Source organism: Pyrgilauda ruficollis, unplaced genomic scaffold, assembly GCF_017590135.1.
Source record: "Pyrgilauda ruficollis isolate IOZ18807 unplaced genomic scaffold, ASM1759013v1 scaffold267, whole genome shotgun sequence".
NCBI classification, from domain to species: domain Eukaryota; kingdom Metazoa; phylum Chordata; class Aves; order Passeriformes; family Passeridae; genus Pyrgilauda; species Pyrgilauda ruficollis.
In genome coordinates this window covers 1-22,113 of record NW_024524011.1, presented here as the reverse complement: position 1 = coordinate 22,113, position 22,113 = coordinate 1, and the positions used below count along the sequence as shown (strand labels likewise).

Below are 22,113 nucleotides of genomic sequence, written 5' to 3'. Positions count from 1 at the left end.
CTTTCCCAGGATGGATGACTGGAATTGGGGTTCCCAATCTCTTTCCCAGGATGGATGACTGGAATTGGGGTTCCCAATCCCTTTCCCAGGATGGATGACTGGAATTGGGGTTCCCAATCTCTTTCCCAGGATGGATGACTGGAATTGGGGTTCCCAATCCCTTTCCCAGGATGGATGACTGGGATGAGGGTTCCCAGGTCCTTCCCAGGATGGATGAGGGGTTCCCAATCCCTTTTCCCTCAATGGATGACTGGGATGAGGGTTCCCAATCCCTTTCCCTCGATGGATGACCAGGATGAGGAGTTCCCAATCCCTTTCCCAGGTTTCCCAGCCCCTCTCCCCCCCTGTTTCCCAGCTGAGGGGCAGTTCCTTACGGGAGATGACGCTGTCCATGTACTGGGGCAGGTAGGGGGCCCAGGTGTCGATGGTCTCCTTGCGGCCCGCCTGCTCGATCCTGCGCAGCTCGGCCAGCAGCAGCGCCTGCGCCGCCTCCCGCACCTGCAGGGCAGACACAGCCCAGGGTCACAGCAGGGCACAGACACAGCCCAGGGTCACAGCAGGGCACAGACACAGCCCAGGGTCACAGCAGGGCACAGACACAGCTCCTGGGGTCACAGGAGGGCACAGACACAGCCCAGGGGTCACAAACACACAGGCACCAAGGTTTAGAGCCATTCCTGACAGGGTTAAACCGGGCTTTAACTGGGAACTCTTCCAGCAGGACTCTTCCAGCACAAAGAGTTGTGATGCGTTCAGTTTTAGCTTTCATGCTTTCCACATTCTGCACTGGTGTGTAACTCTGAACTTCATATGAAGGTTCCCAATCCCTTTCCCAGGTTTCCCAGCCCCTCTCCCCCCCTGTTTCCCAGCTGAGGGGCAGTTCCTTACGGGAGATGACGCTGTCCATGTACTGGGGCAGGTAGGGGGCCCAGGTGTCGATGGTCTCCTTGCGGCCCGCCTGCTCGATCCTGCGCAGCTCGGCCAGCAGCAGCGCCTGCGCCGCCTCCCGCACCTGCAGGGGGTGTGTAACTCTGAACTTCATATGAAGAGTTAGCAAGTTCTCTTCAGAGTTCAGTCACATAAAACAATCCTTTTCCAGCCCCAGCACCAAGGACCATCGCACCTTCAGGCCCATGAAGGACAAACAACAGGGAATAGAGAAGAGCAAACTGGAGGATGGGACTGCATCACCTGGAGCTGGAATTGGACAATTGATCCCCATATGGAAATGGACCAAAACTTAAAAAAGGATGAAAACTCGTGACCTGGAGTGCAGCGCAAGGTGTATCCACTGAGGCCTTTTAATAAACCCCTACTTTACTCCTTTAACTCTGTCCAGGCATCATCTCTCAAGGCATCAACCCCAGAGGGTCACAAACCACACAAACACACAGACTTCACGCTGTTCCTCACAGGGTTAAGGCGGGCTTTAACCACACAACATCCCTAAGAACTGCAGGATGCCTGCTGGCAGTGAACTGGGTGGGTGTTTCACGCATTCAGCCCCAAGCAGGCTGAGCTCACCTCCAGGCAGCGGTCCTGCCACCTTCGGGCCAGCATCTCCAGCAGCGGCGGCCGGAACTTCTCCAGCCCCAGCAGGTCGGGCAGCATCACGCAGTGCATGGCAGCCAGCTGGCTCCAGCCTGCAGGGAGCACAGGCAGTGAGGAACCCAGCCCCTGCTCCTGCTGCATCCCCCAGGCACGGCAAACCCACCCCTGCAGCGGCCTCGTTTAATGGTATGCAAATAAACCAAGCACAGTTGGCCTGCCAGCCCGCTTTTCCACCTGAATCTTTATTTGTTTTTAATCCAGGTGGATTCCTGCTGCAGCTCTGCGTAGGTAAAAGCAGGAGAGAAATGCAGAGTTCAAATGAGACAGCGTGTAAAAATATCCCTTGTGTTCAAATCAACGGCAAAACTCAGATTTGAGTGGCGTGAAACTCGGTTAAAAGGCTACCCCAGGTACCCCGTGTCCAAAGGAGAAATCAAATGAAAATAACAGTGAGAAAGGATTTTAGCTGAAGTAAAGGACAAGTAGAAAAGTGAGGAAGGAATACCTTCGTTGACTAAGAAACAGGAATGGAAAGCAGAAGTGTCAGAGTGGCCAGATTCCGTGCTGGAAGCAGCAGCAGGAGCAACTTGCAGAGGAAAGAAGAAATAAAAGAGAGAAAAAAAAAAAGAGGGAAGTGAGGAGAGCAGCAGCAGAAAACGGGTTAGTATCACTGCAGAATGGAAAACAAGGGGAGGCTGTGATGATCTTCAACTTAAATGTTCAACTTAAAAGCTTCAAAATAATATTCAACTCAAAATAATATCTAAGTTAATGAGAATTTCAGGTTTTCCAAGAAGGAAGAGGCACACATGCAGGAGACAGTGAGAGAAACTGGGATGCTTTGAAAAGACCAAAATACATCTAAATTAAGTGATTTTAAACGTGTTTTTAGGCAGGTGGCTTTGGTTTGACTTCACACTTGACTGGAAGTTAGAAACCCAGGAATTTTGCTGCTTCTCCCTGTGCTTTTCCCATATTTCCATAGATTTGGAAGTAGTACTGTGCACCAAAGGGCCAAAAAATAAACCTTAATCAGCCCAAGCTGCCCCGTCTGTCACTCCAAGATGTCCAGGATGAATTCCTGAGTTCTGGCTGGAATTTAACTTTGTTTTAAATGGACTTCTGGGCAAAAAATGTAACTCTTTACCACAGAAATGCCAAAAAGCCTAAAGGAGAAGGACACAACTTCAGGCCTGGAACCCAAGAGACATCTATTTTGGAAACTCCCATTTCACCAAGATGGAAAAAAAACCTCCCATTTCACCAAGCTGGCTGGAAAAGACCTGGGAGATGATCAAATCCACCCCAGACTGAAACTAAAGCTTCACTCCAGAGTTTTTTGCCTGGCTTTGCTGGAGTTTCTCTCTCTTTTCCAACGTGAGGAGTTCCAGCCAGCCAAGGAGTGATCCTGGCACTGAGCTGGGATCATTCCCCCGGAAACTTTGGGATCATTCCCTCAGAAACACTTTGGGATGAATCTGTAGAGCCTTTAGCTCCAGGCTTTAAAGCCTCCTGGAAGCCAGGATGTTTGGAAAAATGTAACTCTTTACCACAGAAATGCCAAAAAGCCTAAAGGAGAAGGACACAACTTCAGGCCTGGAACCCAAGAGACATCTATTTTGGAAACTCCCATTTCACCAAGATGGAAAAACCCTCCCATTTCACCAAGCTGGCTGGAAAAGACCTGGGAGATGATCAAATCCACCCCAGACTGAAACTAAAGCTTCACTCCAGAGTTTTTTGCCTGGCTTTGCTGGAGTTTCTCTCTCTTTTCCAACGTGAGGAGTTCCAGCCAGCCAAGGAGTGATCCTGGCACCGAGCTGGGATCATTCCCACGGAAACTTTGGGATCATTCCCTCAGAAACACTTTGGGATCATTCCCTCAGAAACACTTTGGGATGAATCTGTAGAGCCTTTAGCTCCAGGCTTTAAAGCCTCCTCGAAGCCAGGATGTTTGGGAGCACTCGAAACAGGATAAAAATTCTTTGTCAGGGAATGATGTCAAGGCAGAATCAGCGTTTTGTGGCGGTTCTTAACCAAGTCCTAATGCCCAGTAATTTCATGGACATTAACACTACGTTACCGCATTGCTCCGTCCTCCCATGCAGTCACTTTATCTCTGGACAACAAGGTGTTAAATTCAGCACAACGAGCTGCTGTAACAGACCCGAGGAAGCGCTTTTTACCTTGTTTGATTTGCCCTTGCGCTGCGTGGCTGGACACGGGAGGGGCCGGCTTCACCTTGGCCATCTCGGGGGTGCCCGGCCTGGGTGGCCTAAAGGTGAGACATCCAGGGAGAGACACATCAGCTGCAGCAGCCCCAAAGGGAGCCATCCTCTCCGCCAGCAGGCAAACCCCCCCAAAATCCAGCTCCAGACTCCCTGCCGTACCTGGCGGGGCCTTTCTTCATGTGCTCCCCGATGAAGGTGGCGTTGGTCATGCTCATCAGCGTGTTGGCCAGCGAGATGACGGACAGCAGGTGCTGCGTGGTGACGGCCCGTGACACGCCGTAGGTGCCCTTCCCCAGGCCCTCCGTCACCGACATCTTCCTGCCCAGCTCCTGCAGGGCCGCCCTGCCCACGGGCTGGTTGTAGCCGGGCAGCATCAGGGACATGTGGCCGCCCCGCGACAGGAGGCCGAAGGACACGGAGCAGTGAGGCTTCAGCATGCCCAGGCGGTCCAGGCAGAGCTCGTCCAGCACCGAGTTCAGGCCCCAGGCGTGCAGGCAGGACATGAAGAGCTTGGCCGTGTCCATGGTGAGGTTGTACTCCAGCAGGGTCAGCTGCTTGGATTTGCTGGAACGATATTCCGGGTCTCCCTCTTCTCTCCTCTGCCTCGTGGCTTCTTCATCCTCGTCCTCGTCGTCCAGGAGGTGCTCCTTGATGTTCTCCTTGATGGTTTCCTTGACCTGCTGGAAGAGCACGGCGGCGCGCTTGCCGGCGAGGAAGGAGCCGCCCTTGTCGGCGCCGCCGGGCGCTTTCCGCAGGCTCTCCGGGGACACCGGCGCCGCGCTGGGCCGCGCCGCCTCCTCCGTCAGCAGCTGGATGATCAGCGCCTCCACGTCGAAGAACAGCACGTGGATGTCCGGGTCCGTCAGGTTCGTCTTGATGGCCTGAACCATCAGGGAGTTGTGGGAGTATTTGGGTAAGTTCCCCTGCAAAGCGAGAGAGCGAAATGGGATTTTCAGCAGGGAAGCTGCGGATGAGGCAAGTTTGGAACGCAGCCACAAAGCACAGAAATTCAATTTACAGGTGTTTGTAGGTAAAGGGAGCTCTCCAGGTGAGACACGAGTTCACACTTCCTTCTCCTCAACCCTGTGAGACTGCAGTTATATTCCAAGCAACAGCAAAACTGTAATTAAGCTTAGAACACATTAAATATTTCATATTTGGAGGGTAAACTTGGATCAATATGTGCCACTGCAAAAGCAGCAGCTCAGATTCACCCAGACCTGCAATTACTGCACCACTTGGTCACTCCCATTCACTCCATCCTCTTCCTCCTTCCCTCCCTCCCTCGCAAGGGAGGAGGCAGGGAATGAAGGTGCTGAGGGAAAAAAGCTGAAGAATGTCAGAAAGGAGACTGGAAACCAGAACATTCCCATCAGCTTTTAAGCATTAATCTCCCTAACCCCTTCACTCCCAGCACCCTCAGTGGATGAGGAGGCCCGGATCCAGCAGGAGCAGCAGCAGAAACCCTGAGCAGACGCTGGTGGTGATTTCTCTCCCAACAGAAGGTGAGAGCACAAGGCAAAGACAGGGATGCACGGGAGAAGCTGGGAATGGAGCTCTGCTGCTCTCTGCTGGCCACAGGCTGTGCCAGGGGAGCTCTGGGCCGGACACTGGGAACAGCTCCTCATGGAATGGGCTGTCCCAAGCCAGGGCAGGGGTGCAGACCCCACGCCTGGGGGGAATTAAAGCCGTGGCATAGTGCTGGCCTTGGCAGTGCTGGGGAACACTCGGACTTGATTTTAGAGGGCTCTTCCAGCCTAATGATTGCAGATTCTGTAACTCCAGCTGCACAAAACCAAAGAGCAGGATACACACAGAGTGCTATCAGCAACACAAACTGGGGAAGAGCCGTGTTTACGTTTTGGAGAGCTCTGGCTGAGAAAATTCCGGTTACAAGGACAGAAACCTCCCACATTTCATTTCCCTCTGGGAGCGCAGCACCCCCACCTTGTCCGAGGCCTCGGAGGCCAGCAGGTTGGTGGCCAGGGTCTGCAGCTTCTGGTGGGCCACGTTCTTGAGGGCGGCCAGGCTGCGGCGGGTCATGGCCTGCTTCAGGTTGACGGCGGGGTGGCTGAGCGCGTCCACGGCGGCCGGCACGGCCTCGTCGCAGGCGCTGAGGATCTCCACGGCCGTGATGCCCATCACGCAGCGGTCCAGCGCCCCTGCGGCGGGGACAGGCACAGCTCAGCGCCCCCGTGGCACGGGGCTGCGACACCCAACTGCCGCGCTGAACGAACGCTCGCGGAAGGAGGGGGTTTTCCCCGCGTTTCCGTGAGGGTCGCAAACCAACGCCCCCGAGCTCACCGGTGTCCATCTGCCAGACGTAGACGGAGCCGTCGGAGCAGCCCACCACCAGGTAGTCATCGGACGGCCTCCACTTGATCACCTGGATTGGGAACAGGTGGCGGGATGCCAGCATGATGCACTTCTTCTCCCTCAGACTCAGCAGACCCACGGAGTGATCACTGGCAACAGAGCAAACACAGTGCTGGACTCTGGCCTAATGAAGGAAAAAAGAGAAAAAGCTTAATCACAATGCAGAGCTGGTATTATTAAAAACCTTTTCGCTGGGCCGAGCAGGGTGACCAAAAGCCTCTTTAATGCACAAAACTCAGGCACCTGCACCCATGTTCAAACTCGCTGAGGTCACTGGGAACAGAAATTCCCTTTAATCCACCCTTTGCACATCACAAAGAGAAAATGGGTATTAAACCCCATTTTGCTAAGCAAACCCCAGAGTTTTCAATCAATGACTTTGTCAACCAATGAGCTAAGTTTCAAAAGGCAGAATTGTCTCTAAACCCTATTTTAATAGGTTTAATAAGTCGGGTCAGTGACAGATCCCCAGCATTCCTTGCTGCATTCCCATTCTCAAGGAGCACTGAGGCACTGCACGGGTTATCCCTGACAACTTACACTGCAGTTTTCCGGTGGAACGAGCAGCTGGGTGATTTCTCCGCCGTGGACACAGAAGATATGTTTCATCTCTCCCGAGAAGATATCCCAGATGATGACGGAGAAATCCACCCCGCCTGAGATCAGGTACCTCTGGTCGTAGCGGGAGGACACCTGGTGAGGGTACAGCAGACACGTCACCTTGTTCCGGTGCCCACGGAGCGTCCGGTGCGGGGGCCAGCCTGGGCAGCGGGGGCAAAAGCACAGAAAAAGAGGGGAAAAACAGAAATTCAACAGCCAATCGACTCCCAAGTGTTTGTTCTGCAATGCAGAGCCACAAACTATGAAGATAACGTTACACAGAGCCCACGCATCCAACAGCAGCCCAAGCACAACGCACGGATCCCACCAGGAACCCTGGCAGGTTTTTCCCACTGAGACTTCTACTGGCGTGTCAGCACGCAGCACTGCAGTGCCAGGAACAATCCTGGACAGACAGGAGATGCTCGCTTACCTTATCTTTGCCCCTGCATCCCAAAACCCCCGCAGAAATACCCAAATTGAGCTCACTGGGTCACTGCCGGCACAGAAAGGTGCAGCAGATTTCTGCGCTTCCTGCTGCTCCCTGTGCCATACCTTGGTGCCCCCCTCAGCAGCTGCACCGTGGCAGCAGGTTTCCGTGTTCCCACCCGTTAAATGGACTTCTGGGCGCAGCATGTGCTCGCCCTGCAGCAGCTGCACCGTGGCAGCAGGTTTCCGTGTTCCCACCCGTGCATGCCGTACCTCGGCGCAGCATGTGCTCGCCCTGCAGCAGCTGCACCGTGGCAGCAGGTTTCCGTGTTCCCACCCGTGCATGCCGTACCTCGGCGCAGCACGTGCTCGCCCTGCAGCAGCTGCACCGTGGCAGCAGATTGCTGAGTTCCCACCCGTGCATGCCATGCCGTACCTCGGCGCAGCATGTGCTCGCCCTGCAGCAGCTGCACGATGGCGGTCTGCGTGGCCGGCACGATGACGATGCTGCCGTCCTCGCGGCCGCACACCAGGCGCCCGTGGGCCGGCATGTAGACGCTGGCGGTGACGCGCAGCGGCTCGCTGGCGTTGGCCACCATGCTCAGCTGGTCGATGATCCCCGCGGGCCGCGGGCTCAGCTGGTCAAAGGCCTCCTGCAGCGACCTGGACGTGGTTGTCTGCAGGCCTGGGAAAGGAGAAAGGGGAAACACCTGGGCTGAGCCGGGAGGATCTGAGGATCCCGCGCCTAGCGGGAGGCGCTGGCAGCTGGAATTGGATGTTTAAGGTCGCCCCAACCCACGGAGGGATTCTCTACTGGGAATGAAGTCACTACAAGAATATCTGATAAGATGAAGGTACCACAACTCCTGCAAGGAGGTAACAGTTAAACTCCACGATCCGTGGGAGAACCAGCACGGCTTTATCAGCACAAACACACAAAGATCTGGCCGTTAATTAGGTACCTTTTGCACCCTCCTGCTGGTCAAGGGCGTCGGGCACGCTCCAAATGCACAGCCTCCCCGAGGAGTCCCCCTGGATTAGGAGCCTGTAGGAAAACTCTCTCTGGCCACAGAAGAAGCGAGTCACTGGAGGACATATTAGGAGCTGTTTGAAAAAGAAGGAACCACCTCAGACCACGCACGAAGCACGTGCTCAGCCCCAAGCTTCCTTCCTCTCAAAGCAGGACAAAACCTGGCACGGCCCCCTAAAAAGCTGCCAAGAAAGAGATTCACCTGTTTCTCTGCTCTGTCCAACACGCTGTACAGCAAAGGTGGAATGGAGTTCTCCACCGCCTTCCCCACGTCCCTGCGGAACGAATCGCTGGCTGGGAGGCAGCTGGGTGCAGGAACAGAGAGAGGAGATCATAAATTTATAATAATAGAATTCCTAGCATTTAAAGAGTGATTCCTACAGTAGGACAGGGGTGCTGCTCCCATCCTCATGCTCTGATGATGGGAGGGCAAGGAAGGAGCTCCCACATGATTTATGTGGGAATATTCAAGATAAAACACTCTCTCTACCCAGAACAGACACACCTGCACACCATGAAGATGTCAGAAAGAAACCCTTTGACTTTACACTTGTCATTTTTAACTTCTCTGATGCCAAATTTTGAATTCATTTTATAGCTTTACATTTCCATGTCTTCCCTTACTGGACTGATATTTCAGTAGTTCTTCAATCACTTCAATTCAAAACAATCAAAAATTAAATAAAGGAGGTATTTTTCTGTTGAGTACCTGGCTGGTAATTTATAGATGAAACTTTGTCCATCCTCTGTCCATACAATCACTTTATCAGCTGCCACAAAGTCCCCACCAGTCCAGGTCTGCTCATTTTCACTGGGCACTGAACATAAGAGGGAATAATCTCCAGCATCAAAGACCTGAGAGGAAAGAGGAACAAAATCTGCTGTTATTAACCAATTAATCACACATTAAAATGCCCAGGCAGCAGCTGATTTTGGGCTCAGTATCACAGAACCATGGAACAGGTTTGGGTTGTTAAAGACCTTAAGGGCCATCTTGCTCCAAACCTGCGCCACGGGCAGAGATTTGGATTCAATATCCAGAAATACGTGAAATACATGAGTATTTACATTAAAAACACGCATATTTCAATGCAGAGGTAGGCTGAAGAGACTTGGAGCACCTTCACCTGGATGTTCTCATGTGGTTCAGTGGAGGCCCAGGGGTCGTGCCTTACCCTCCAGTACTTGGAGCACACGACGAGGAGCGAGCGCTGCGTGAAGGCGCAGAAGGAAATGCTCTGGCAGTTCTCGCAGTAGATGGGCTTGGACTCCTCCTCGAACACCGGGGCGGTGTCCTGAGCAAGCAGAAAGAGCGCTCAGCAACTTAAATCACTAAAGGAAAATTCAGTAAGTTATTTTCCACTGGCAAAGAGGAAAATATCAGGAGCAGACTATCAGGAACCCCACGGGAAGGGTCACGAATCCAGCAGCCTGTGCCTACCTGCATCCGACTGACTTCCGAGGTGATGATCCAGACTTTCAGGATGCCAGTCACGGACACAGCCACGACAGTGTCCTCTGGGAAACACAAAATGAGCCTGGGGCACAAAGAGCTCCTCACCCGTGCACATCTGAGCGCAAACGAAACCCCGAGAGCTCATTTCCAGTTGTCCCAGCAATTTATTTGTTGTGGGGATAAGAGCCGAGCTTTCCCACCCCAGGATTTTGGGAATGCCCAGTTGCTGAGCCCTGACACAAGAGAGAAGTCCTTTAGTCAGGCTTTTCTCCTCAGTGCTCCCCAAACCTCTCAGGAATTCCAATCTCCAGGACAGGAACAGCCCAACACGACACTTGTCTGCCAGAAACTGAATTAGGACGGGGCTTGGAGCAGCCCGGGACAGAGGAAGGTGTCCCTACCACCAGAAACAATCACCTTGTGTCCTGTTGGAGCGGATGATGGCCATGGAGCTGATCCAGTCAGGAGAGATCTTGGATATCAGAGAGTAAAGAACCTCCAGGCTGGTAGCATCCACGACCAGAATTTCAGGATAGTGCCCGTGGCACAGGAGCCTCCCTTCGCGCTGCGTGCCGACTGTGAACTGATAGAACTGCAGAGATGGGAGCAAACCCGGGTCAGATCCCGTGCAGGACAGGGATGAAATCACGTCCCAGCCCCGCTGTGCTGCCTGCAGAGGACGCTGCCCGCCCCGGCACCGCTCCCGGCCTCACCTGGATGCCCGTGTGCGCGCAGGCCAGCTTGGTGAACTCGATGCAGCGCCCGTCGTTCACATCCCACAGGCACATCTCGCTGAAACACAGGGAAAACAGCCGGCTTCCAGCGCTCCGAACCCCTCACGCCCGGGGGAGCTTCACTGGAACCGTTGGTTAGGGATTGGGTCAAGTGTAGGTACAGAAACTCAAAAGCAACCCGGCTTTCCAGTCCTCCGAAATCCACACAAGGGTAAATCACAGAACCTGCAGCACTTCAAGTGACTTTTTCATTTAAAACTTCAGATTTCATCAGAACAGAATCTGTGAGGTGATTTCTCCCTTCCATCAGACAGATAAATTTCTGAGGAAAAACCACGTTTTGGTTTTAAATCCGATGGGAGGAGATTACTTAGTCCTGAAATCAGCCCAAGGTGGAAATTCTAAGAATTTTGACACATTCTCCCCTCAAAATTCCTTGCTAAAAGGTTATTTAGGCAAATAATTCCTTAGCTTTTCTGGATAAAAAAATCTCTATCAATTGCACAAGAAATCCTTCCTGTTTCTACCACTTAACTGCTGCTCTCTGATTAATAAATAAAACCAATCAAAAAGTAAAATGTATTCGCCGAGGAATTTTCTCTTGAGGATAAAAATCAAACACAGCGTTGAATATATGGAGAAACTGGGCATAAATTCCCATTACTGCAGTTCTGCATGTAATAAACACTTAGAAACTCACCCACTCTCTGATGCACTCACTATATATTGCTTTTCACTGGAAGCTGAGGCCTTGGACAAACAAGTAACTGAGGCTGTATGACCAAAGAGCAGAGCTCTGGGATTGATCTGGGAGCAGGAAAAGAAAACAGGGAGCCAAAATCAGGCAGATGACCAGAATATCCATCTCCCAGCTTTCTACATTCATGCATTAATATGTGCACACAGGTTTAATTAACACAGCAGTGGATGGATCATCTTGGAAGACTTTCTGCTTCACACAGGAATAAGAATTTTTGGGGAAAAAGCATTTTGCACATTCCTCTCAATATTTACAAATCAGGAGCTGAATTTGGCTCAATTCAATTTAAACTGAATGAAAAAGATTGTGCAGCACATTAAGAGCTTTCCCCAGCTGAGTTCCCATAAATCCACAAATAAGGGGGGACCTCAGAGCCCCTTCCAGCGCCAAAAGGGAGAGCTGGAGAGGGACTGGGACAGGGTGCCAGGAAAAGGGGAATGGCTCCCCGCTGCCAGATGGGATATTGGGAAGGAACTCCTTTTCACAGCACAACATTAAACAGCTCAACCACAAAACAACTGCTTTAGAGTAGCTCCAAGAAATCGGATTGAGTTAAAAAAGCTTCCCACAGGAGCAGCAAGGCAGCCTTTGGGCAGGATGGAGCAGCCACCCAAGCACGGGGAGAGGCAGGACAGCCGAGGGGGAACGGTGCATCCATTACCTGCAGGTCAGGAGCCAGGTCCCAGAGGCAGATCTGCCCGTCGTGGCAGCCGGTGACGATGACGGAGCCATCCACGAGCAGCAGGGAGGACACGCAGTGGGTGGGGGCACGCCGGCCCCACAGCACGATGGGCAGCACCAGGCTGTTCCCGGCCATGGCCACCGAGCGCCTGCAACCCCAACAGCGCAGCATCAGACACGACACGGCCTGCTCCCCTCCCGCATGCTTTTGCCATCTTTTCCCCTCATGTTTCTACCATCTTGTCCCGTCCTGTCTCTGCCGTTCTGGCCCCTCATGGTTCCCGCTCTTTTCCCCTCATGCTTTTGCCGTCTTTTCCCCTCATGTTTCTACCATCTTGTCCCCTCCTGTCTCTGCCGTTCTGTCCCCTCATGGTTCCTGCTCTTTTCCCCTCATGTTTCCTACTCTTTTCCCCTCATGCTTTTGCCATCTTTTCCCCTCATGTTGCTAACATGAAACATGTTTCCCCTCATGTTTCATCTTGTCCCGTCCTGTCTCTGCCGTTCTGGCCCCTCATGGTTCCCGCTCTTTCCCCCTCATGTTTCCTGCCATTTTTCCCTCATGTTTGTTCCCTGCTCTTTTCCCCTCACGTTTTTGCCGTCTTTCCCCCTCATGTTTCTACCACCTTGTCCCCTCCGGTCTCTGCCGTTCTGTCCCCTCACGGCTCCCGCCATTTTCCCCTCACATTTGGGAGGTCCCAGGATGCAGCAGATGGGGTGCAGCAGACGGACAGACAGACACAACCCCCAGGTATGAAGCAACGGTGCTGTTTATTTACATTATGGGGGTGGGAGGGAAGGCTGCAGTCTCCTAAAATCCAAAATATTATCCTTCAAACCAAGAGGGAGGGGAGTAAAAGGCGGGGGCCAAACAGCACATCCCTGTGCACACAAGGATTTCTGCCCAAATCCCTCTTTTTAGAGTAATTGTGAGGTTACAAATGTTGTAAGCCCTGAGGCTGAAGCAGTTTTTATACCCCTGATGTTATGATGTCCCTGCTACATGGACATATTCATGTTGGAATATGGAATATCCTGCCTTAGGTGAAATCAGCCTGGTATAATCCACTGATAAACTGGATCCTGGCCACTCTCCAGCAGGAAATAGGTCCAGCACTATCTTTACAGCAACCTTTTGGATATTCTGAACATATTGACACAAAAAACACAGTGGAATTTCAATTGTCCCTGGGCCAAAAAGGTCTCAATGACTGGGAATAGAAACTCAAGTTGTGGCAATAAAACCCACTTGAATTTGCACAAGATTTAAACCTCACAACAACCCTCTGTTTGTGGTAGCAACATTCCCTGCTTGCCCAGCAGTCCCATGCTTTTAGAACTGAGGTTTTCTTATCGGTGAAAAGGTCGTGTTAAATTAATAACCAAACACTCCTTGTGGATTATCTTGTGGAGGTTTATGCTCTGAACTCACCCCAGCTCAAAGCAGAGCTCTGATTTAGAGGAGCGTGAACACAACAAAACTGGCAGGATTCATGGAAGAACTGTTTTAAAATACGTGAGGTTTTTTATAGCTATATACACCTTCTTCTACCTTGAGTTTTCACAGGTCTGTAAAAGTGTTTCACAGCACTTCAGAGGGAATAAATCTGAATTACGATAGGAAAATAAAGGTCACTCCAATCTGGACACTTCCCTGCGCCAGCAACCCAATCTATTCCAACAGAAATCCCTGTCACGTCTCATCCGTGTGAAAAACCACAGGAACTGTTCCTCCATTTGAGCGCTGCCACCCTCTGCACAGAGAACTGTGTCCGTGGAAAAAAGGGGGAAGGGAGGGCAGGGTAATAATGAATGGCTAAGGATTACACGCGGCTCCCGGGAGGCTCCCGACAAGTCAGGGATCAATTGTGGGCTTTCCACAAAATCCACAGCACAAAATCACTAATATCACATCAAAATGACCCTTCCCAGCGCTGCAGCTCATCTCTGGCAGCCCAGCGGTCCATCTTCGTTAAAAGCTATTTAATTAAGAGCTCGAATGTAATGATCGGGATCAATAAAGACCAAAAATGCAGTCTTTCTGCACACTGCAAACCACACCTGGCCCTGCAGAGTTAATTGTTATGCAATGCCGGATCAATTGCTCTGTCTGGACCATCACAACACAGAAAGAGAAATGAATTCAGCATTTTAAACAAGCAAAGAGCTACAATTAAACCAGGGAAATCATCATAAAAACGGAATAAAGTGTCCAGATGCGACAGACCAAAATGCAAATATCAACGACAAGAACAAAACCACCCACAGCCAACAGAAATACCCACTCAATTTTTGTGAGGAAACAAACCCAAAAAATGACTAAAGCAGAGCTGAAAAACACCAATGAGCAACACAAAAATCCCCTCCCACTCCCCTGCTGTCCTACTGCTCCCAGCTCAGGGAACAAGCCAAGTGTTCCCGTGTCACCGGGCTGTCAAAAACAGCTGCATTTTTTAATAAACACAGAAAGTCCCCTGCTGGGGCCCAGAATTGCTGCATTTAGAGGCACTTGTGAACACTTCCGAACGCACCCCGCTCTGAATAAAGGGAATTTTCAGGAGGATATTACAACAAACAAGAGAATAAGCACACAATAACTCCAAGAGATCCCAGATTTTCCATGCACAAACCACGTTATCAACCCCCTGCCGGTCCCGTTTCTGACCCAGTGCTCGGAATATTTCATGGCAAGGCTCTGGGAGAGAGAGGAAAAAGAAAAACTACCTCTTTCCTTCTAGTTTTTGACTGTGGCGGCGCAAGGCCTTCATAAAAAACTTCCTTTTCAGGAAAAGCCACATTTTCATTCCCCGGGAATTTGGATTCCAGAGCTCAGCCCCAGCACGCGCCAACCGCAGCCCCTGCCAGCACCAAAATCCTTTTTTGTCCGAAAACAATCAATAATTCCGTTTTTTGACATCAGTGATGACAAAGTACAGGAGCAAATCAGCACTGGGCCCAAAAGCGGGCAGGGCAGAACCAGGATTTTAAAAACATTTGAACAGAAAGCAATTCTTTAAAAGAGGAAACGAACCAAAAAATGTTAAATAACGTGTTAACCTGCCACAACAATCCAGTGACTCTTTGAACTGCTCTGCTTGAAGGTGGGATTTAGGCCCATTTAATAATCCCGGATCAATTCCTATTTCAGTAAAGCCACTAAACTGATTTTTCAAGCACAAGGTATTAAACGCTGAATCCCAGATTCAACCAAACCCCCTTTTCAAGCTGTCTGCCCAGAAATCCACCACGTGGGTTTTTACAGCCAGAAAAGCCCCCAGACACAACAAATCCACGGAGGAAGAGGCAAAACAAAAGTAACTCTTCCCAAACACCTGTACTTCCACTAAGGAAAGGATTAATCTCAGGATACGTGTGCGCACTCCAGTAATCTGCCCCCTAAATAGCACTAAATAGTGTGATATAGCTCTGAATGGGCGATTTATGCATGTTAGGAAAATGTCATTTTAAATTTAATGACAGATTACACGTTGTAGTTGTTCCTCAGGGATGGGGAAAAGGGACCGTGGAGGGAGGGAGGGAGGGAGAATCCAATGAGAACACCTTCCCTGGGTGTGCAGGAGCTTCCAAACCTACACGGGGAACAAAACACTAATTTGGCACTGGACTTAATTAACGCCTTGCAGCGCACTCCAGTAATCTGCCCCCTAAATAGCACTAAATAGTGTGATATAGCTCTGAATGGGCGATTTATGCATGTTAGGAAAATGTCATTTTAAATTTAATGACAGATTACACGTTCTAGTTGTTCCTCAGGGATGGGGAAAAGGGACCGTGGAGGGAGGGAGGGAGGGAGGGAGAATACAATAACACCTTCCCTGGGTGTGCAGGAGCTTCCAAACCTACACGGGGAACAAAACACTAATTTGGCACTGGACTTAATTAACGCCTTGCAGGTTTTCCCGGTGCTCCGTTTGATGACACGCTGAAGCCACGGTCATTTTTCCTGTCACAAAGGACAGTTATCCAAAGCAAACCCCATCCCTGGGTGCCAAGAGCACCGCGGCTGGCGCAGGAAAGGGAAATAAAGCGGGGGAAGGCTGCGAGCTTCCACAGGATCGGCATTAAAAGCGGTTTAAGCCGCCCAGAGGATTCATTCCTGCGAGGAGCCTCTCGCTAGGCAAGGCTCCGCTAGCAGCCATCCTTTAATAAGCCGCTGCTCGTTCTGAGGTGAGCCCTGACGGAACTCCAAAGCCCATCCCGCTCCGTTACCGGGGCTCCCTGGGCCGAGTCTCGGTCCCGGAGCGCCCGGCTTCCCCGCGCCGCCCGCTGCCGCAGCCTCCTCAGCGCTGCCGGCGCGGATGCTGCGGGGCCTGCGGACAGCTGGCAGCCGGCCGCTCTCCCGCCCCGCTCCCCGGTCGCACCTGTTCGCTGCCGGTGCCGGTGGCTTTCCCGGCCCTCACGTGTCCCGGGCGCCGCGGCCCCGCCGCGCTCCGTGCGGCAGCGGCCGGATGACACCGCGTCCCGCGACACTGGCGCAAAGCGCCGGCCGGCGCGCTTGACGGCAAGGTGCCGCCGCCGTGGCAACTGCTGGGTGACGCGCGAGGAACCGGTGATTACTTGCTTAAAAAAAATTAATATTTCTTTAGCGATATCAATTAATTCATTGATTTATTTATTCATTAGCGATTACTGCGAGGCTTTTGAATTACAGCAGGCGAGAGTAGGATGCTGGGGATATTGCCGGTGTTTAGCAGGAAAAGCGGAATTATGAGACCTCTTGAAGCGACATTGTGTTGTGTTCTAAAGTACGTTGGGCAGTTGTCAGGAACGACGCTGCAAATGTGCTTAGAGAAAGCCCCGAGTTTCATTTTGGTTTTATTTTGTGGTTATTGCAAGCACTTATCTCTTATTTGCCCCCTTTCGGCTTCAGCGTTTATTTCACAATTTTCCGTATGTCGACAGCGTGGCTTTATTAAAAAAACACAATTTAAGTAAGGTGACAAAGTTTGACATCAGTTCTGCCTGCAAGACAGAACGGTCATCCCCATAACGTCGCAAAAAAAACGAATTAATGACGAAACCAGTACTAAATTTTTATGTTGATATTTAAAGCCGCGTCTCCCCTCACACAATTCCCGCGCTTGCCCGTACCCAAAATGGCCGCCGGGGGGCGTCGCTCCCTCACGGCCTGCCCGTACCCAAAATGGCCGCCGGGGGGCGTCGCTCCCTCACGGCCTGCCCGTACTCAAAATGGCCGCCGGGGGGCGTCGCGCCCTCACGGCCTGCCCGTTCCCAAAATGGCCGCCGGCGGCATCCCTGCCCGTTCGCAAGATGGCGGCCGGCGGCGTCACCGCTGCCCTCGCTGCCCTGGCCCAAGATGGCGGGCGGGCGGGAGCGGAGCGGGGCGGCCGCGCGTGCGCCCGTGCCAGCGGTGCATGCCGGGCGTGCCGCCCGCCGTGACGCTGCACATCGCACCCGGCACCGCCACCGGGGCCCGCGGCCATGGCGGGCGTGAAGGTGATCGCCAACGACACGGAGTTCCAGCCCGAGCTGAGCGCCGCCGGCTCCCGCCTGGCCGTGGTGAAGTTCACCATGAGGGGGTGAGTGAGGGCGGGACGCGCGCCCGTCCCGCCTCAGGCTGCCGGGAAGGGCTCCGCTGCTCCCACGTTTGTGCTCGGGGCTCCCCGGCGCGGTTTGCAGCGTGAGGGGCGCTCCGGAACGCCTCAGTGCGGTCTCAGCACCGGCGCCTTTACAAGTTCCGTGATTTTTTAACACCGCGTTCCCAGATCCTGCGAGAAATTCCCGTTTTTGCCGCCGAACCCGCTGCCCGCGGAGCCGCCAGCCCTCGGGCGCTCCGAGGGATTTAAAGGCAGGAAACTGACGGCAACAAGGCACGGACAGCACTAAAAACACCCCAAAACTTGGAACGACATCTTTTACCCCACAAAACTTGGCTGGATCCGCACCCCATTTGCCCGGGACAAGCAGATTATCCCTTTTTCCCATTTCACCAGGGAGGTGCGACTGTGGTGAAATCGGGATGGATTTGTCACCAAATAAACCTTAATTTGGGAATTTGGGGAGAATACTGTTAATCTCGGGGGTCTGGGGGTTCGTAGGGCACCTCATTATTTTTTGGCTGCTGCCTCTTAGTTCTGGGTGGTTTTTTTGTACATCGGGGTTCTTTATTCCACTTTTTGTTTCCCTTTACCACAGAGAAACTCCCTTTACAGGAATTGGTGCAGCTGAGCACTTCCTACACTTTTGCTGACGCAGAATAAATAAAAAACACACATTTTCTTCCAAGGTGATGCAATCAAATCAAAAGAAACCAACTCTGTCCTCCCAGGGCCGAATAAATATGGGAATACCTGGTTACAGGTGTAAACGAGATTTATTGTAGGAGGAATTTTCTGATCCCTGAAGCTTTGATACGTGTTGACCATTAAATATTAAAGTGGCTGCAAATAAAGACAATAAATTGCAGGTTGCCAAATGTCATCTTTCCAGCTGGCAGCCAGCTGGAGAGGCTGTTGTTACAGCAGGATATGAGGAACGCTCCAGTTCCACCTGGGGCAGGCACTGGACAAAAAAGCAGAAGTGGAATGGAGCGGAGGTGTCGCTTTTCCCACAGGTGCGGCCCTTGCCTGCGGATCGCGCCCGCCTTCAGCGCCCTGAGTAACAAATACCCGCAGGCAGCCTTCCTGGAGGTGGACGTGCACCAGTGCCAGGTGCGTGCCCGCTGCCCGCCTGGCCGGGAGGAACGGGATCGGGAAGGGCCCCAGAGGAGCCGTCTGGGGGGAGAAACGGGGATGGGGAGTGGGGAATGGGGAATGGGGAACGGGAACGGGGAAGGGCCCCAGAGGTGCCCTGTCTGGGGAGGGTGGGCAGGAGAGCCAGGGAATGGGGAACGGGGAACGGGGAAGGGCCCCAGAGGTGCCCTGCCTGGGGGGCAGAAACAGGGAATGGGGAATGGGGAATGGGGAATGGATCCAGTGGTGCCCTGCCTGGGGAGGAGAAACGGGAATGGGGAATGGGGAAAGGCTCCAGCAGTGTCCATGCCTCTCCCTGTGCCTGCTGCAGCACAGGAGCCCTGACAGTGACTTCTCCCAAACTGAAAGAACAAAATCCCTCCTGGGAGGAAATATTCCTGCAGTGTAAAAGCACAGGAACTCATTAATTCGTTGATTCTCGGCCCTGCTGCCTGTGTTGCTGAAATAATACTTTAGATGTTGCAGACAGCGCTAGTGGGAATTAAATAGAGCCTTTCCAACCAAATACTTGAAGTCAGAAGGCAAAGATAAGTCAGTGGGTTTCTGGTGGGGCTGGGTGGCTCCCAGTGTGACTAAAGCACTGATGGGGTCTCGTGTCTGCTGCCAGGGCACGGCTGCCACCAACAACATCTCAGCAACGCCCACGTTCCTGTTCTTCCGCAACAAAGTGCGCATCGACCAGTACCAGGGAGCAGATGCCGTGGGCTTGGAGGACAAAATCAAACAGCACCTGGAGAACGATCCTGGCAACAGCGAAGACACAGACATCCCCAAAGGATACGTGAGTATCTCCCCAGAGCTTCACTGGAGTGCCTGTGCGGCTCAGGTTTCAAATGTGCTTGAAGTCAAATAATTGGATTTTAGGCAAAGCTGCCCAAGAAAATCGCTTGTCTGGGCTTTCTTTTCCAGAAGAAATGTCAATATTGACATATACAGGTTTTCTAAGAATAATGAATGTCCCTAGTGATTCAAATGAATTTTGTGTGCCACACGTGGCTGTCCCAGCTGTGAGCAGCTGTGCTCTCTGTCCCCAGATGGATCTGCTGCCCTTCATCAACAAGGCTGGCTGCGAGTGCCTCAACGAGAGCGACGAGCACGGCTTCGAGAACTGTCTGCGCAAGGACTCCTCCTACCTGGAGTCCGACTGTGACGAGCAGGTGAGGTGTGCTGGGAGCTGCAGGGAGCTGCAGGAGCCCTGGGCTGGGAGCTGCAGGAATTCTGTGCTGGGAGCTGCAGGAGCCCCGTGCTGGGAGCTGCAGGAGCCCCGGGCTGGGAGCTGCAGGAACCCCGGGCTGGGAGCTGCAGGGAGCTGCAGGAGCCCCGGGCTGGGAGCTGCAGGAACCCCGGGCTGGGAGCTGCAGGAACTCTGTGCTGGGAGCTGCAGGGAGCTGCAGGAGCCCTGGGCTGGGAGCTGCAGGAACCCCAGGCTGGGAGCTGCAGGGAGCTGCAGGAGCCCCGAGCTGGGAGCTGCAGGAAACATGGGCTGGGAGCTGCAGGGAGCTGCAGGAACCCCGGGCTGGGAGCTGCAGGAACCCCGGGCTACAAAGCTTTCCACACTGAGACTGCCCAGGCACGGAGCTTTTGCTGGGCAATAAAGAGCCAGAACGTGTGGAACAGGGGAAAGTGAGCCCAGCATTTTATTCCAGAGCTGCCTTATCCCTGTTTCCTGTGCTGGTTGGTTCCCAGTGAAGAACCAGTGTGTAACTGTGGTTTTTCCCTCCTTATCCCTGTTTCCTGTGCTGGTTGGTTCCCAGTGAAGAACCAGTGTGTAACTGTGGTTTTTCCCTCCACAGCTGCTCATCACTGTAGCTTTCAGTCAGCCTGTCAAGCTTTACTCTATGAAACTTCAGGGGCCAGACAACGGTGAGTGGTGAGGGTGGTGGAATTATTTATTATTGACTGATGTTTGATGCACAAATCAAAGTATTTATTATTGATTGATACACAGGGTATTTCTTTTAGTTTGATACACACATAGAAGTATTTACAGTTTGGTAGCCTGCCAAGAGAGACCCCTGGATGTAATTCCACTGTGCAGTGCCACAATTTCCTCGAGCCCCTCCCTGGGCACTGCAGTGCTCACTTCCCTCTGAGGAATTCATTCCGTGCTCACTTCCCTCTGTCCCCAGGGCAAGGGCCATTCCTGAGGAATTCATTCCGTGCTCACTTCCCTCTGTCCCCAGGGCAAGGCCCGAAGTACATCAAGATCTTCATCAACCTGCCCCGCTCCATGGACTTCGAGGAGGCGGAGCGCAGCGAGCCCACGCAGGCCCTGCAGCTGGGCCCCGAGGACATCAGGGAGGACGGCATCATCCAGCTGCGCTACGTGAAATTCCAGAATGTCAACAGTGTCACCGTGAGTCCTGCTCCTGCTGGCATCCAGCAGAGCTGGCGCTGCCCGCGTCCCGTGTTTGCTGGATGTGGGGAGGGGGAGCTGCCAAATCCCGGCTGGGGGCTTTGCCAGGGGAACGGCAGCGCTCTTGAATCATTCTTGAAATGAAGGGGACAAAAGCTTTCCTTTGGTCAGTTGGCACATTTGTGTGCAGGGATGAAATGCCAGTCCTGCTTTTGGCTTTTTTCCCTCCGCAGTTGTTCGTGCAGTCCAACCACGGCGACGAAGAGACGACGAGAATCACGTATTTCACGTTTATTGGCACTCCAGTGCAGGCCACCAACATGAACGACTTCAAACGGGTGAGTCCCTGGGTGCCTCTGTCCTGGGCTTTCTGCAAGGTTTTCATCATCACCTCGGTGAAAACCAAGGGCAAGTTACACACACCCAAGCTAGCGTTGTTTAATAGCTGTGGGATTTATCTCTTTTTGTAAAGTCTGATTTTAAAATAAACCGCCTCGATATTTATGGTCTGATTTCGGAGGGTTAAAAGCACTAACAGCAACACGGCACCTGCTCAATCCTTAGCAGCAAAACTTGATCTTAACTCGAGTTAAGTTAAACCCGGGTGAGCCGGGCCTGGCTGGGCCCGGCCTGACCCAGGACAAAGCCCTGCAGCTCACCTGCTCTTTCCTCCTGCAGGTAGTGGGCAAGAAGGGCGAGAGCCACTAGGGGGGCACGGCGCTGCCTCCCCTCCGTTCTGGAGAACGCCGAGCACGAGCGGGGACCGTCCCTGGATGCGCCGCCACGGCCAAGCAACCGTCGCTTTCAGCCCTCCTGCTCCCCTCCTGCTCCTCCTGGATTTGTAAATAAAGCTGCTGACTTTTGCCAAGCTCGGTGCTGGTGGTGCAGGAGCTGCTGAGGTGGGACTTTGGAGGTTAATCCCAAATTCCTGCCTGATTCCTGTCCAGGGATCATCCCTGGAACCTGAGCAGGAACACACTGGGGGTTAATCAGGAACTGTGTTTGGGACATTGGAGGTTAATCCCAAATTCCTGCCTGATTCCTGTCCAGGGATCATCCCTGGAACCTGAGCAGGAACACACTGGGGGTTAATCAGGGACTGTGTTTGGGACATTGGAGGTTTGTTCCCAAAATTCCTGCCTCATTCCTATCCAGGGATCATCCTTGGAAACCTGAGC

The 22,113-nt window shown here is 52.7% G+C and overlaps 2 protein-coding genes across 5 annotated transcripts in view; one reads left to right on the top strand and one right to left on the bottom strand.

Moving 5' to 3' along the window:
* The window catches only part of WDR7 (WD repeat domain 7), a 34,676-nt gene extending 18,347 nt beyond the window's left edge, over window positions 1-16,329 (bottom strand). For 2 of the 4 annotated variants that reach the window (XM_041471388.1, XM_041471390.1), the window contains exons 1-19: window positions 16,228-16,329; window positions 11,829-11,997; window positions 11,108-11,214; window positions 10,387-10,465; window positions 10,091-10,265; window positions 9,659-9,735; window positions 9,393-9,512; window positions 8,927-9,072; window positions 8,420-8,522; window positions 8,150-8,291; window positions 7,624-7,872; window positions 6,699-6,919; window positions 6,087-6,282; window positions 5,730-5,944; window positions 3,942-4,705; window positions 3,738-3,826; window positions 2,057-2,137; window positions 1,525-1,643; window positions 889-1,012 (exon numbers count right to left, since the gene is read on the bottom strand). In XM_041471388.1, the coding sequence (XP_041327322.1) occupies window positions 889-1,012; window positions 1,525-1,643; window positions 2,057-2,137; window positions 3,738-3,826; window positions 3,942-4,705; window positions 5,730-5,944; window positions 6,087-6,282; window positions 6,699-6,919; window positions 7,624-7,872; window positions 8,150-8,291; window positions 8,420-8,522; window positions 8,927-9,072; window positions 9,393-9,512; window positions 9,659-9,735; window positions 10,091-10,265; window positions 10,387-10,465; window positions 11,108-11,214; window positions 11,829-11,984 (3,163 nt within the window). In that variant the 5' untranslated portion in view covers window positions 11,985-11,997; window positions 16,228-16,329. Of the gene's footprint in view, window positions 1-888; window positions 1,013-1,524; window positions 1,644-2,056; window positions 2,138-3,737; window positions 3,827-3,941; window positions 4,706-5,729; window positions 5,945-6,086; window positions 6,283-6,698; window positions 6,920-7,623; window positions 7,873-8,149; window positions 8,292-8,419; window positions 8,523-8,926; window positions 9,073-9,392; window positions 9,513-9,658; window positions 9,736-10,090; window positions 10,266-10,386; window positions 10,530-11,107; window positions 11,215-11,828; window positions 11,998-16,227 lie in introns of those variants that run through there. The other 2 variants (XM_041471389.1, XM_041471391.1) reach the window with 2 other exon arrangements.
* An 869-nt stretch (window positions 16,330-17,198) lies between these two features.
* On the top strand, window positions 17,199-21,803 carry TXNL1 (thioredoxin like 1). Its single transcript, XM_041471399.1, has 8 exons — window positions 17,199-17,406; window positions 18,441-18,537; window positions 19,187-19,360; window positions 19,614-19,736; window positions 20,373-20,442; window positions 20,763-20,935; window positions 21,169-21,273; window positions 21,614-21,803. The coding sequence occupies exons 1-8, from the start codon at window positions 17,309-17,311 to the stop codon at window positions 21,641-21,643; spliced, it is 870 nt and encodes a 289-aa protein (XP_041327333.1). The 5' UTR covers window positions 17,199-17,308; the 3' UTR covers window positions 21,644-21,803.
* Window positions 21,804-22,113: the final 310 nt, after the last annotated feature.